Raw genomic sequence first — 14783 nt, forward strand, 5'->3', positions numbered from 1 at the left:
CTGTTCATAATTAGAGTATCTAAAAGAGGCTGTTGCGTTTGCATCGCTCTTCCTCTTGTGCTCTATAGTCAGCACTGTTACAACACAAAGGCCTGAGCTGCCTCTGTCACACAGAGACAAGAGGCTGCATAAAGGAACTGGAATAGAGAAAACAACACATACCTTGAATGAAACCGCTACAATAGCATTAACCCGAAACACAAAAGACAGCCATATTTGTGTGAAGGGGGGGGGGGAACTGTGCCACCGCATCTGCCTTTGGGCAAACGGGAGCTTTTAGACAAAAAACAGGTTTCTGTATTTACACGTCAAAGCAGTGAGTAAACAAATGGTAAACCCCAGGCCTCATGTTCAGCCACAAACACTGGTAATAGTATTTATTTCAACAATGTATTCTTAAATAGAGGATATAATGGGGACATTAGTGACAAAGCGGTTGAGCAGTTCACCAAGTTCATCAATTGGAGGTTGAGTGTTTGTTGAAAGAAAACATGAGAAACACAGTTTGAATTGTAACTGCTGCTGTTGATTTTCCCCACTTCCAACAAATATGGATGTTTCGCTCTTTTATAGATGGTTATTCACGTAACTCGTATTGATTGCAAAAAGCTTAAAGGTTCTATTATTCCAAAAGCTTCGTCAAATGTCGAGCAATTGCTATTGTCCCCTGGCGATCCGATCGCCTATCTGACAAGTTGAGTAACCACGACTGGAATATAGGAAAGTTGAAACGATCGCCCAACCCTAACGCCACAAACTCCGATCTCTTTTCTCACAGATACGTCCACTACGTCTTTGACCTTGGCAACGGGCCGTCGCTGATGAAGGGCAACTCGGACAAGCCACTCAATGACAACCAATGGCACAACGTGGTGGTGTCCCGGGACGCCAACAACGTGCATACGCTCAAGATCGACTCGCGCACCGTTACGCAGCACTCCAATGGAGCCCGCAACCTGGACCTCAAAGGTAACAGCAGGCTGCCCAGCTCTGATTCATTCTTCTCAGAAAGCATTACCACTGACAGACACTAGAACTGTTCCAGAGTCGTCCTTGGTCCGTCCCTTAAGTGCTGTTGGACTGAGGCCACGGACTAATGCCAGCTCAAACCCATCTACTCAGGCCCACTTTTAGAATAGGTCCACTTTACATCCATTGTTTTTCTATTATCTGAGGAATCCCTTCTTTTTGTAGTGGTACCGCACAACAATGGCTTTGCCCGTGCTCACGAGAACACGTGACAAGTTTCAGTGCAAGGGCCGGGGATAAACAGAGACAACTGAGTGATGCTGCCAAAAAGTTAATGTGCTCGCCAAACAACAGTGGATAGGGAGTGGAAATAAAACTTAACAAAAGCCTGGCGACGTCTGTGCTAGCCTATCCGCTTCACCTTGAAAGATGACACCCCCCCCCCCCCCCCCCCCTCTCTTCTTATAGCAGATGGCTTTACAGGAACAGGGCAATATAAGAGCAATTTCCTCTACCAATTGCTGTTCCAATATGACCTAAATCCAACATCGCAGACCAAGGTGAAAAAATAAAAGAATCACACCAGAAACAATAACAGCTTATCACTTTATCCCTCTGTGCTCTTTGTGGCTTTCACTTGCTTTCACCGTCACATTGGGTACGCTTGACTTTTAGCCACGGTATGATGACTATCTTTTGATGGAGACACCTTTACTTCTTCGACGTGCTCCGTCGTGAATCATCTCGAAATAATAGCCGTGGCCGCGAGGCACTTGAACGCGTGCAGGTATGTGTGCGGTCTGCTCGGAGGCTGGGACTGGAAGCTCGGGTAATTGTTAGCTTCAAACCTCGGCAGTCTGGTTTTCTGATGTGTTATTTGGATGCTTGAGAGTGGCTGCCTGTGGAGCGGAAGAGAGACAGCAACAGGATACAAGTAGAAAGTCAAAAAGAACGTGAAAGAGACATTCGGAAGAAAGACCCTAGGATGTTGATCTTGGACAATGTGGACGTGTCTGTCCGTAGTAATGTCAAGATTAGCTCTGGATGATTCACTTAGGTTTTGTTCTGTCATGTTCCAGAGCAGCCTCTTGAGGCTACGGCGGGTTGTTATGTAAGACACATTAGAAGTCAGGGTGAGCCCCCGGGGTTCACTGAAGGATGTGAGGAGTCAGAAGATCAAAAGGCGCCCCGAGCTTCTTCTTTTTTTTTAGGAAGACGTGATTTCTTTTCAGTTTTGTCTTTTTTGGGGGTATGCATAGTGCAATTAAAAAGGATAATTGCAAGAAGGGAGCAGGGGGTTTATAAAAGAGTGGCACTACGCCAGTGTCCTCACGCTGGGTTACAGACCAGGGTGCTGAACACAGAGAAGCTTCCATAAGCTGGAGACACGGGGAATGAAGAGTGCACAATGAAATACAGTGGTTCTAGCAGAGACACATGTAATCAGCAGCCTGGTCTCACAGAATGACATGCACAGAGTATATTTGTATCACATTTGCTTTGGTGGAGCTATATACCAGATTACTTGTGTGCTCATTTTACAAGACTTGATGTCACTAGATGAGTCAGTGTGTATATATATATATATATATATATATATATATATATATATATATATATATATATATATATATATATATATATATAGCTGCAGTGCAATATGTATATTGTTACACATTGTGTGATTAGCAGATGAAACTAGTGTCCTGTGCGTCCACGCACTCTTTGCTGCATGCCTACTCTCTTACAGAACATGTAGCCGTTGATGTCTGTAATGAGGAGGGTTTTCTTTTTGATTGGATTCTGTCTCGGCTGTGGCAAACAATGCGATCAATCAACCCTGAGGCAGTCATTGAGGTATTTCAAGGGGTACTTTGGATATTTGAAGTGTTGTTGTATGAGGTACTTATCCATAGTCAGGCCCGGCACACCCCCCTCCCCTCTTTGGAGGAACAGACGGGGGGGGGGGTGGAGCAAAGTATTGTACTGCTGTGGACGGGGGCAGCAGCAAAATGTATTTCTGACACCCCCCAAAAAAAAAAAAAATCAATAATACTTGAAGTGTATTCCTTAAGTACCTCATACAACCCCACTTTAAACAATCTGAACTATCCCTGCGTCTTACCCAATGCTATTATCCCACATCACCCCCGTCTGCGAACATGTTGAACTGTGTCCTTTCTAATCAGGCCCAAGTGCTTCAGAACAACGCCCCCACGCAGAACAGATACACCCCCCAGCTGTCACTATAGTTTACAAGATGTAAACAGAATCTGTTTTCCCATTATTGGGACAAGCGGTGTATTAGCATTCCCTCACTTCAGCTTGAGTGATTAATAGACAATTCTACGTCCTCCTTATAGAACACCACCGACCAAGCGTGCGCCAGCAAAGTCCCTCGGCTGTCCGCCACAGAGGCATGCGGCGACGACGGCCACATTTGCATATTCAGTAGCACAGACACACTATTGAATGATTTGTCTCACGGATGAAACAGAAGGTCGTTTTGCCTTTTCGGCGCCCAATCAACTCTCCGTCTGTGTTATCTTTCTGAGAGTAGAAAGTTCTTCACTTCCAGGGGTCCGTTTCTTTATCTGGGGGGATAATAGTTTGAATCTCGCTTCAGAGGACTTTAGCGGGGAGACGATGTCTTTATCCTCAATTCCCTCGTCTGATTGGGCGTTCAAACTTTTCTCTGTAGTGCTGTGACCGTCCCTCTGCCAAAATATAATACGCAGCTCAGACACTGTAGTGCCACAAGTACCAGACCAGAACGTGTGTAAGTGAAGAAAGACTCTTGACTAATGCATGAACATATGTTCTATTTAACATGAGCAGAGTGTGCTCTGTACGCTGTTCCGAGTGCTCAGCAGTCACACACAAAGCTTTGTAAGTCAAACACGGTAGGAATGGCAACAATTAGCCATTTCTTACAATCTCTTTGCTCTGTTTTAACACACTCTGCCTGCATTTCAAAGCAAAAATAACCCAATTTTCCGAGCGTTATCTGTGTAATTGCCCAGAGAAAATGGGGAAAATGGGTTTTGTGCTCTCTGCCTTCCCTCTCTTTGTTTTTTGGACAGGCAAAAAAAAATAATCTTCAAGGCATCCCTCTTTGTCAGCTAAAGTATGGTGAGGGAACAACACACACACACACACACACACACACACACACACACACACACACAGTCCCTGAGGATAGCTCTGAGTGGATTTAATTCTGTGTAGTGAATGCAAGTCTCAGAAGAAGACGCGTTGAACATACACCATCCAGAAGATACGGCTCCGTCACGCTGAAATGACAACCTGCAGAACACGGCCAGTTACTGCCATGAAATAGCCTTGTTGATTTTTACAGTGCCACGCAGTTTAAAAAAGGTCATATCAGATATGTCAGAGACGATTAGATACGAAGGTAAAACATCCATCCACAGGATGGTAAAACATGATACTACAAAAAAAAAAAGGCAATTATCTTAAATCACAAGCTAAATATGTTTTTTTGGAACTTGGACTTTGTGCTTGTTAGTTTGAATGTAGAAGTATGACACACACGAGCAGCACATGTGAGTGCAGCCTTAGTCGTAGCTAACTTAAAGCATTGTTCAGTGGAGGGAGATAGTGTTCTTTACTCCATTCACATGCATCACTAGCATAGTACATCATTATCACACTAGGACTGCTTGTTCGAGTCAATTTGTTCTCACTTCGGTCAGGACAAATTTGTTTGGACGCTCTGTTACTCACAGGGCGGCGAGAGTGGAGCGTCTTCTGTTCCAATTGCTGAAGACGAAAAGAAAATAGCGCGCGAAACAGCGTTTCTTAAGCTCAGAAGAATGATGCCACATTGGCATCTGCAAAGTCATATAGTTCGCATTTCTTTAAAAATCGATCGATTTCATTCATATTCAGTAATATTCAGCATTGTATTATGTCTGTTCTAGAGCGGTGAGCGAAACTGACCATCAGACGGAAGCAAAGAAAATATTTCTTACAATCTAAGCTGCAGTTTGTCTTTTTTCTTATACAGTATGAATTGTTATCAGCTAACAACACCCCTCCCCAGGCGCCACTTTGATCCAATAAAAATGTAGTTAATTATCACTGAATAAATTCAACAGCTAAGGAGGGATTTCCTTCATCTCATCGCCATCTCTGCAGGAACGTGTCAAACAGCCTGTTACGCTCCATACTGTGAAGGGCTACTTTGCCTGTTTCAGTAGAGCCTTCTGATATTTTGCCACATGGGCCTGGTGGGGTATTGCTTTCATTATTTCACATGTGTGGTGTGAAATGTTTCCACTCGTAACAACTGTTTAAAACGTGCTCTATGCTTGCCAGGATGCATTCGTAATGACCGTGTTCGTTTCGAGGCTTCAGTGTTATCTCCCAGAAGACAAGCAGCCTCCTCTAGGGAAGGAAGCAGGAACAGCGAGCAGCATGCTCTTTGTGACAGGAAGCAATATGGGTTTACATGATACGTCTTCATCAACTGTGGGTGAACACAACCCAGTCGTCTTTGTTTGTTTATGCTCGTCATGCCAATGTATCACAATGGATTTAATGATGATATATTGATCATTAATTCATGAGTGCTGCACATGGCACCTTAAACCAAAGACACTTCATGTTAATTAGTGAATGTCCTCTGACTACAACGAGCCATTAGGAACATGTGTCCTTCGCCGTATCCTCTAACATATTTCATCAGTCGATGGACCTGCTGTACGTTGCAACAGCTTTTCAATAAAAAAGTTTGAATAGATTTCCACGGGCAGAGGACCAACTACGAGGATCCTATTGACCCAGAACAGGTTGTCCGTCCAAGTGTATATCGCACATACGGTATATCTATGGGCTTTTATTGTGAAAGGTAAGAGCAGAATGAATGGATCTGGTCTGTGCTGCCTTTGGCAAGGTTGAAAGGAGTAGTAAACTAAGTAGTAGGTAGTAGGAACCTCTGTGTTGTTGTACACTACAGTGTACATTTCTTAATATATGTGTGTGTGTGTGTGTGTGTGTGTGTGTGTGTGTGTGTGTGTGTGTGTGTAAAGGCCTGCAGTCATTGTTGTACTATTAACATAGCAACACCAACACTGTGCACAACTCATAATGGCATTACAAATTAACATATCAATAGTTTCTACATTTTGGGAAGAGTTATTTCTATTTGATTGCAGTGATTGATCTCTCCCTCGCCTCAAATGTAACATGCAAATTCTTCAAATCGGAGCTATAGATTATCAAGCGAGCTGACGAAACAAAACTCTGCATGTTTTAGCAGCTGTCTGGTGTCGTAGTGCTGTTGAATTTCGCATTTTGCCTGTGAGGCTGAAGTTGAGGGGCGTCCAGTTAGCTCACCTAGTAGAGTGAGCCATGACCCCTTCCTGCTTGTTGTCCTCTCTCTCCCCCCCTTTCCTGACCTTCACTATCAAATAGATAAAAAAAAAAAAAGAAGAAGCTGAAGTTGAGGTCATGTGGAAGAGGAAGTAAACACGGAAGTAAAGCATCAGTTTCCCATAGGGAATACCTTTCAAAGAACATGACAATGTCAAAGATATTCACTTCATAGTTCCACCCAGTGATGGTAAAGGAGGAATAACTACGACAGTAGCATAGATCGAGTGAAGAGTTGTTTTTTTGGGTTTGAGGAAACGCAGAGAGGAGGAATAATTTGCCGTGCAATATTCAAACAGTGCCTGTCCCTTCCTTTTGAAGATGCTTCCTAATGAGGCACACTTGCAAAGAACTGTAAAGAGGTGGCATTGAATATGTTCCATTTTTCAACTAAAGGCAGAGCAAATTGAAACACACTATGGAGGAGAGGTTTTGGCAAGGGAGAGAGAGGCGGAGAGAAAGACAAACAGGTGCACACTTTTTTAACAAGCTCTGCTCTTGCCAGCGGTGAAATTAAGATTAGCTGTTTGATCACCCCAAATCAGCTCTCTCTTCATCTTTCTGGTTAATAAAGCCGAGCTGAACTAGTTCTCCTAGCTGTGCGCTGTCCAAGTGATACGGCTTGGAGGTCACACGGTAGTCAGTACAGGGGAAACCAATTCACATGAAGTCAAATGCTTTCTTAAGTTAATGGAATCACACTAATGTGAAAGACCAGAATATGATACATTTTACAATTTACTGAACTAAGCAGCATGTTGTGTTGGTAAATCATGCTGCTATTTCTGCTCTATCCATCCATTCATCCATCCATCCATCATTCCCTCCGTATATCTGCCTGTGCATCCATCCATCCATCTGTCCTTCCATCTATCATCCATCCATTTATCCATCAACCCGTCATCTTTCTATCCTTCCATCCATACATCCATCCAGCAACCTGTCCTTCCAACCATATATCTGTCTGTGCATCCATCCATCCACCAACACATCCATCCATCCTTCCATCCATCTATCCGTATGTCCATCCATCCATCCATCTATTCACCAACCAACCCATCCTTCCATCCATCTATCCATCCATCTATCATCCATCCATGTATCCATCAACCCGTCATCCTTCCATCCATCCATACAGCAACCTGTCCTTCCAACTATATATCCATCCATCCATCCATCCATCCATCCATATATCCATCCATCCATCCACTGACTGCAGTAGTTCTTCTCTCTTGCCACGGTCTTTCTGGATATCTCGTCCACCCTGCTGGTGTCCATCAGCAGCTTCCACCTCCTTTGCCTTGTTTCCGGGGTGCAGTAGATTAAATTGAATGGCAGTGTTAATGTCTTTCTTCATAGATAAATTCCCCTTGCTGCCCCGCTCTACTACGGGGATTTGTCTGATGCCACTCTACTTTATAAGAGGATCAATATGTGCAACAGTAACGGCCGCCCCAGAGTCTGGCTCAAGGACAAGGTAACATGTTGTGTATGTGGTAAAAAGGAGGGATTGCGCCTACAGTATCCGATGAAAGGAAAGTTATTTAACCTCTTTAAACTCTGACGCAGGTGCTGCACTGTATGATTTAATGCATTTTCTACAATATGCACTGTATTATTGCACTGTCTACAGTCATAGCATTTGACATTGCCATTGTACGAGGAACACTGACTCGCTTCAACATAATCTATTCACCCTGTGACGATACACATGCATTATTGCATCCTGAGGGTTTTCCTGTCCTTCCATTGAATTGCGTGTGAGAGGAAATATAATTACCACAATGCCAGGGTCTACTCCATTATGTAAGAAGAGTACATCTCTCTTCTCCTCTCTCTTTAGCTTCTTATTGTCGCCCGCCTACATAACTACATAACCTTTAAAGTCTCCATCTCTGGAGCGACGGTGCAGTTCTATCAAGTAAAGGACGAGGCGGAGCGCGACCATACGGACGACACGCATTGTCCAGCACTGAGAATTAAAAGCCCATTTATTACTATTTCAGCCGCCATGGAAACAGCACAGGAAATAGTTTTAAGGTTATGGAGGTAAGATACTGCGACTGCTTTGCTGCAGGCCACCGATTACATATCTTTGTTCAAACATCTTCTTGACCTTAAGGAGAGAATACAGTTGTAGCTTTAAGCGGCATAATGTGTAAACCGAGCAGAAAGCACCACAGCTGCAACCATTGTGGACGTGTCCAGCCTTCAGCTCTTCTAATGGCACTGAGGTGCTGGGTCCATGAAACCTCTGTATTGAATTCAGTGAAAAAAAAAAAAATCCATCTTCAACACTTCAGCTACGTTCACTTTGAGCAGTCTTTAATGACCCAGAGATGAAGACTTAGAGGCGTGCTGTGTACCGGGGCCATGTTTACTTTACTGGTGTCTGAGCCCGCCCCCCTCACACACATTGTGGAGCCACCTACGCTCCTTGCATTTTAGCTAGAATGTGATTTTAAGCCAAGAAGGTGTGTGTGTGTGTTTTATCCCCCAATAAAAATCTGACAAAGAAAAGAAAAACATCTTTAATATTTTGGATAAGATACCAATATAATTTAGTCCCATGCACTTCAAAGATCTCCACAGGCAGATCAGCAACATGGAGAAAAAGAACACACTTGTAGACTTTCTAAAAATAGTTTCAAACACATTGAGATTGGAGAAAATGTTTACTTTCGTTAGTCTGTGTTCATACAGGAGATACTAGTGTTCCCTTGAGACTTGTTAGCTCAAAATGTCGGTGGTACGATCAGTGAAGTGGAAGTGAGGTTTCGGCTGGAATCGGATGTTGTTGGGAAGAGAAGTGAGAGATTCCAGTTTAAGTACCCACGCCCATACCTGCGTGTACAACACGCACACTTCATTCAATTCCCTCTTTAACGCTGCTTGACTTTGCACCAGGTGTAGGTTTGTGAGCGTTAAAGAAGGAAGAGGCAATGCAATAAAGATGCTGCGCCTGAACCTATTTGCATAATGACAACTAAACAAATCACACGCAGCATAACTGGATTTGTATCTCACGTCAGAGAGTATAAACGTCTCGAGCAGTTTCTTCCGGCTCTTGCGTGGCACCGCTGCATCGGAGGGTGGAGACAGTCTGGGAGAGATGAACAGTTCAAACGCACGGCACCATTCATTCATCATCATCATCTACACAAGCAGCACAGTTGGTGATGCTGCCACAATCACCGTTTTCAGTCTGCAACACCTATCCTCTAACATGAATCAATAAGTGTTTAATCATCATTAGGAGAAAATATACAGTTGTTTTACCTGCATCACTATCAGTTGAACAGATGTGTTCACCCTTTGAGGCCCAACGAGTTGTGATGGCTGTTTTTTCAATGCGATGTAAAAGTTTCGCACTTCTGAAGAAACACAACCAGAGCTAGAAGACAGAACTCATCAGTGAATAAAGCAGCCATAAAAACAAAAGAAAGAAACTAAATGCAAGTTGATTTCCTTGATAATTATTTAGCAACAATTTTAGTCCCAACTAGTTTTACCAATATTAGAAAAAAGCCAATGGTTCCACATGCTACAGTCATGGCTTCCAAGTTGCGCTGAGGAGAGGCTGGACTTGATGCTTTTTACAGGATGTGGTTTGAGCAAACGCTTTTATTTTTGGACCCATTTTAAATGAGCCATGTAGAATAAAGTGATTTTGATGAAATGTTACAATTTTAAAACACTGATTTGATTCACTTTCCCGACACAAGCGTTAGTCATACATGAGACGTTCAAAGGCCATCATAAATTTAAATAAAAACCTGGTGATAATGTCTGTTTTAACTGCTTCTGGCTGTGTTAAACTGTCATTTTGGTGATTTAAAAAAAAGAAAAGAAAATGTGCTTTTTCAAACCCGCTGGCTGATTTTGTTAATGTATTCTTCTTAAGCCAGCTGTTAGTCACTTGTGGTGTGGTCACCTGAACGCTGTTCATAAGTCAATATGCCAACAGCAAAGGCCGTGTTAAGTTGATATAAATCAGCCTAAACATATTGGTGCTTTACTCAGTACTTCAGAGCCTCGCCTTCCACACTCTTTGTTTCCTTTGTTTCCATTTCCCTCCTATGTTGTTTTCTATCCCCTCTATGTTTCTGCTCAGTGTCGGTGCTCTCTCAATAAATGATGGGCAAGGTAGCTTGAGTGCTGCAATAGAGCACTGTGTGTGTGTGTGTGTGTGTGTGTGTGTGTGTGTGTGTTTTTTTTCCCTCTCACTGACCTGTCTTACACTGCAATGCACTTTGGCATTACTCAGAGCTTTGGCCATTTTCCCACCCTCCCCTCTCCCTTCTACCTCTTCATCTCTCCCTTTCATCAGAAAGCCAGCTGTGTCGCCAGAGGTGGAGCTGAGATAGAGTCAGCGTTTCTTTGACAGAGTGTATTTGTGTGGCTGGTGTCTGCTCACGGTGGCATGTGTGTACAGCTTGTGCTCGGTGCTCTCTGCCGCAACTTCTCTGCAGACTCAGCTTGTCAAATAGCTCTAAAACTGAAATAAATTGCAGCATAGTGTTAATTAGTGCAGAATTTAAAAGTCCCTGAATTGACTGGTCCATCGCCCACAAATTAACCAACAACAACCTCAATTTTAATGGTGAATTAATCGCATGAATACATCTATTATCAAGTAAAACTGACAATCAGCTAATCAACAAAAATAATCAATAACACAAATGACTTTTAGTTGCAGTCTTCATTACAGTGTAAATTATTATCATCAGTACGCAACGTGTTCCGTTTGTTTTATTTAAAACAGTTATATTGATATATTACGTTTACTGAAGTTTATGTGTGACTAGCTGTTTGTAAAACTCACAACAAGAATGTGATATAAAACATGTCACAAGACGTCATGACATGTTTCTCCATGCAAACAAAAGACCAGGAAAGAAGATGGCAGTTAAACCCTCCACCCTGTACATGTTTCACACCGTAATGATGTTTTCATAATCTCTCTCCAGACGGGCCAAAGGGAGAATCCCGGTCTTTAATAACTTAGGTAGAATGTGGATGGTCCATTTGTTTCTGTTAGGTGAATAGACGAGGAAGAAAAGGAACCGATCTCCAACGGAAAAATACAGATAATTAGTACAAACTGCCCTGTTAACAAAATGTGGTTTGTGAGGGGAAAACTGGTAATAGATAAAAGATAGAGAAATCAAACAAACACAAGAAAGGCTCCAACATCCCCCGCTGCCCCCCCCCCCCCCCCCTTACGGTTATTTGATTTCAAAATTACACAAACGAATAATGAAAGTAAATTCACCGCATTCAGTCTTTGATAGTGGTGTCGTAAATCCTTTGGGCCTCATCGCAGAGGCCAAACCGGTAATAATGACCCCTGATAAATGTGACGTTGTCATGGGTTTATGTTTATTTTCCACATCCACAGATCCCCTTCTGATTGAGAACTAGAGGATAACTAAAGACCGACGTGTCTTGTTATTTGCTCAATCAAAAGGGAAGATCCACCTGAAATAGATCTCAGGAGAGCTCTGTTGAAAGCATCATGGACGGATTGAAGTTGAACAGTGATTAATAGAATAACTGGTTGAACACTGTGAAAGCAGTGGATTTCACTGCAGTATATGGGTACGCTGTCTGACTCACAGCTGAGTCAGACAATAATTTAGATTAGATCAAACCTATTTACATGTAATATCTTCATAGCTGTGAGCCCACTGTCGCATACTGATTCAGCTTCCACAAAAGTGTCACCCGACATCAAAAGTGCAGTCTGCGCACATTCAACTTCCGCCGGCATTAAAACCAGACCAGGGTGGAATAGAGTCGAGCAAAGAGAGAGGAGGAGGAGGAGGAAAGACGGAGGTGAGGACATTGTGAGCGCCGAGAGGGAGGGTGGAAAAGGAAAGGGCAGGGAGATGAACACACATGTGAGGAAGCCGGAGACTAAAAGATAGTGGCAGAGCAAAGTGAGAAAAACTCAAGTGCAGTGGAAGGGAGAGCACGCCGCCTAGGCAAAGCGAAAGGACACTCGATACGGAGTGACATTTCATCGAGGGAGAATGGAAGCATGAAAGTGTGTAATGATGCCTGTCTGTGTCACTACACAATCTTTCAGAAATTGTCACCAGTAAGCACCGGCACATATTCAGAGCCCTCTGAAGGCCCTACGCGCTGACTGATGAATGAAAACGACGTCGTGGTGGCAAACTGTTGCGCGCTTTGTTCTCCGTTTTTTCATTTAGAAGTGACGCAATCAGGAATCTTCCGTTACACTAATGGAGCTATACATGTATGTAGGGGAAGTATGGGTAAGTCGCAGCTTGTATAATTGTATTACAACAGGCAACACTATGCCGTGGATGATTATAGAGCAGCGAGGAGACATTGGATATGTAAAGCAGGCCATCGGAGGGTTTAATAACCGCATGTGCAGCCGCTGAGGCGTAGCACTGGACGGATGGGTAGGACAGATCCAATAATAAGGCTGTTCCTGATTACTATATGAAGAAAGGCTGTAATGTGATTTCTGGTAATCTTATTAATATCATTTACACTGAACTACACTCTACAAAACAGGATTTCAACTGTTCTGCAGTCGATTGGATTCCTTTGAAAGGAGTGTCATGTTGCTAGCATTTAAATACAGAAACCCTGAGAGGCAATTGTGTTGATTAAAACTCATCTGGAAGAAAACTTGAATGCTTGTTGTCCTGTTATGTACAGTACAAAGGGTTTGTGGCTAAAATGACGTACAACAAACACAGGTGTAGATGTCCAGTTTGTGTTTCTCCAAACCATTTCTTTCCATAATAAAGAGACTTTACACACTGATTAATAGGGATTGGTTGACTGCAGCTGTGTGTGTGTATATGAATGACATGCCCTAGTGAATCAGAAATGATTCTCCATTGATGCACTCGATAATAACCTGTTGTGAATCAAACCGTAAACGCTCGGCACATGTTGATGTTGTCTCATTACTGCTGATGAGGCTGCTGCAGTAACGAGCTGGTTTCTGATCAATAACGAGTTAGAACTCAATTCATTTCTCTCCCGTTGTCATACGACATACCTGTGCCCGCTCGGTCAATGTAGAACCACCTAAACACTCTTCATCATGAGAACGCAAAGATTTGAACATTGATGAGTCATTGCTTCATTTGTGATACGTGTCAATTTGGCCTCACTGTAAGTGTTAAATGTTACATCTCCACTCATTGTTCCCTGTCACTCTGTTTCCAGATTTCTCTCCGTCGCTCAGCTGCCGACAGTGAAAGAGAGAGACTGACGGTGCATTACACCACCTGTGGTTACCATAGAACAAGAGAGAGAGAGCCAGCGCGCACCTGTTAGTGAACACGTGTCACTACGGTATCAAACAATTACAGTTTTAGTTGCCGTCAATCTTTATCCCGTGAGGAATTCAAAACATCTCTTGCTATAACATTTGCTTTTGCATACACACAACCAAAACACAGAGACACGGCGTAATTATACAAGTTATGATTTAGCATCAGCAATTAACTCACGAGCAGCGGCGACATTTATTCTCTAAACCGATCGTCTTGTTGTGGCGTCTTCTTTGCCGATCGAAAGTGCCTCTGTAATTAGCAATCACACAATCCCTGCATCTTCCTGCTGGCTGCCATTGTCCCAGCCCTGCCTAAAAACACACACTGCCATTCATTTGCACAGCTCACAGCGTGTGTGTGTGTGTGTGTTTGTGTGTTCAATCATACAATCTTTGTCAATTAGAGCCAGCATGAGGGCGAGGCAACACAAGCAACAGAGAGTGGAGAGAGTGGGGCCTTGAGAGGGAGGCAGGGGTTGTTAATAGAGCATTTAATGAAAGTTAATGGTCGGCGTTGTGTTCGCCAGGGAATTGGCAAAAGGGAGCTGATCATTGTTTAGAGATGAGACCAGGCGTGGTGCGTTCACGGCCCATTCTCATGATCAAACTTCTCCTGGTGACGAATAATGTCACAGTATTGCTAGACATGGAGGAATACTGAAACACTTGTCACTTTGCCTGCCAGCCAATTACAGGCAAGGATGACATACAGGACTTGTTTTGAGTCCACAAAGTAGACTCGAATGACTAGCTTAAACTGATTTAAACATGGACGCCAACAGAGTCAACTTTTCCATGACAGAAAGAAACAAAACTGAAGTGCTTTAAACACTAATTGGGTGTCATGGGTCTCATACCCATGAAATGAATCCTTGCAGATAGCTCAAATAAAAAGACGAGTTAAATTGTAGCTATGCGGTTGTCTCTTGTCTGGCAGCAGCAAGTTTTTCTAACCAAATAATACATATAACACAGCCAAGGAAGTTGTCCATTGTACCTCTAAGAAAGTAAACTGTTACGGTATCGAGATCAATACTTATCATTTTCAGTCGGTGCGTCCGTTTGCTAGAAATCAAAGGATACAGTGTGA

At 43.1% G+C, this 14783-nt stretch overlaps 1 protein-coding gene across 14 annotated transcripts in view; it reads left to right on the top strand.

The window, feature by feature from the left end:
* The window catches only part of nrxn2b (neurexin 2b), a 645600-nt gene that overhangs the window by 358663 nt on the left and 272154 nt on the right, over positions 1 to 14783 (top strand). For all 14 annotated transcript variants that reach the window (XM_068713609.1, XM_068713607.1, XM_068713608.1 and 11 more), the window contains one exon: positions 779 to 969. In XM_068713609.1, the coding sequence (XP_068569710.1) occupies positions 779 to 969 (191 nt within the window). The remainder of the gene's footprint in view (positions 1 to 778; positions 970 to 14783) is intronic.

Source organism: Cebidichthys violaceus, unplaced genomic scaffold, assembly GCF_023349555.1.
Source record: "Cebidichthys violaceus isolate CVI_PGR_0920_01 unplaced genomic scaffold, fCebVio1.0.p SCAF_19, whole genome shotgun sequence".
NCBI classification, from domain to species: domain Eukaryota; kingdom Metazoa; phylum Chordata; class Actinopteri; order Perciformes; family Stichaeidae; genus Cebidichthys; species Cebidichthys violaceus.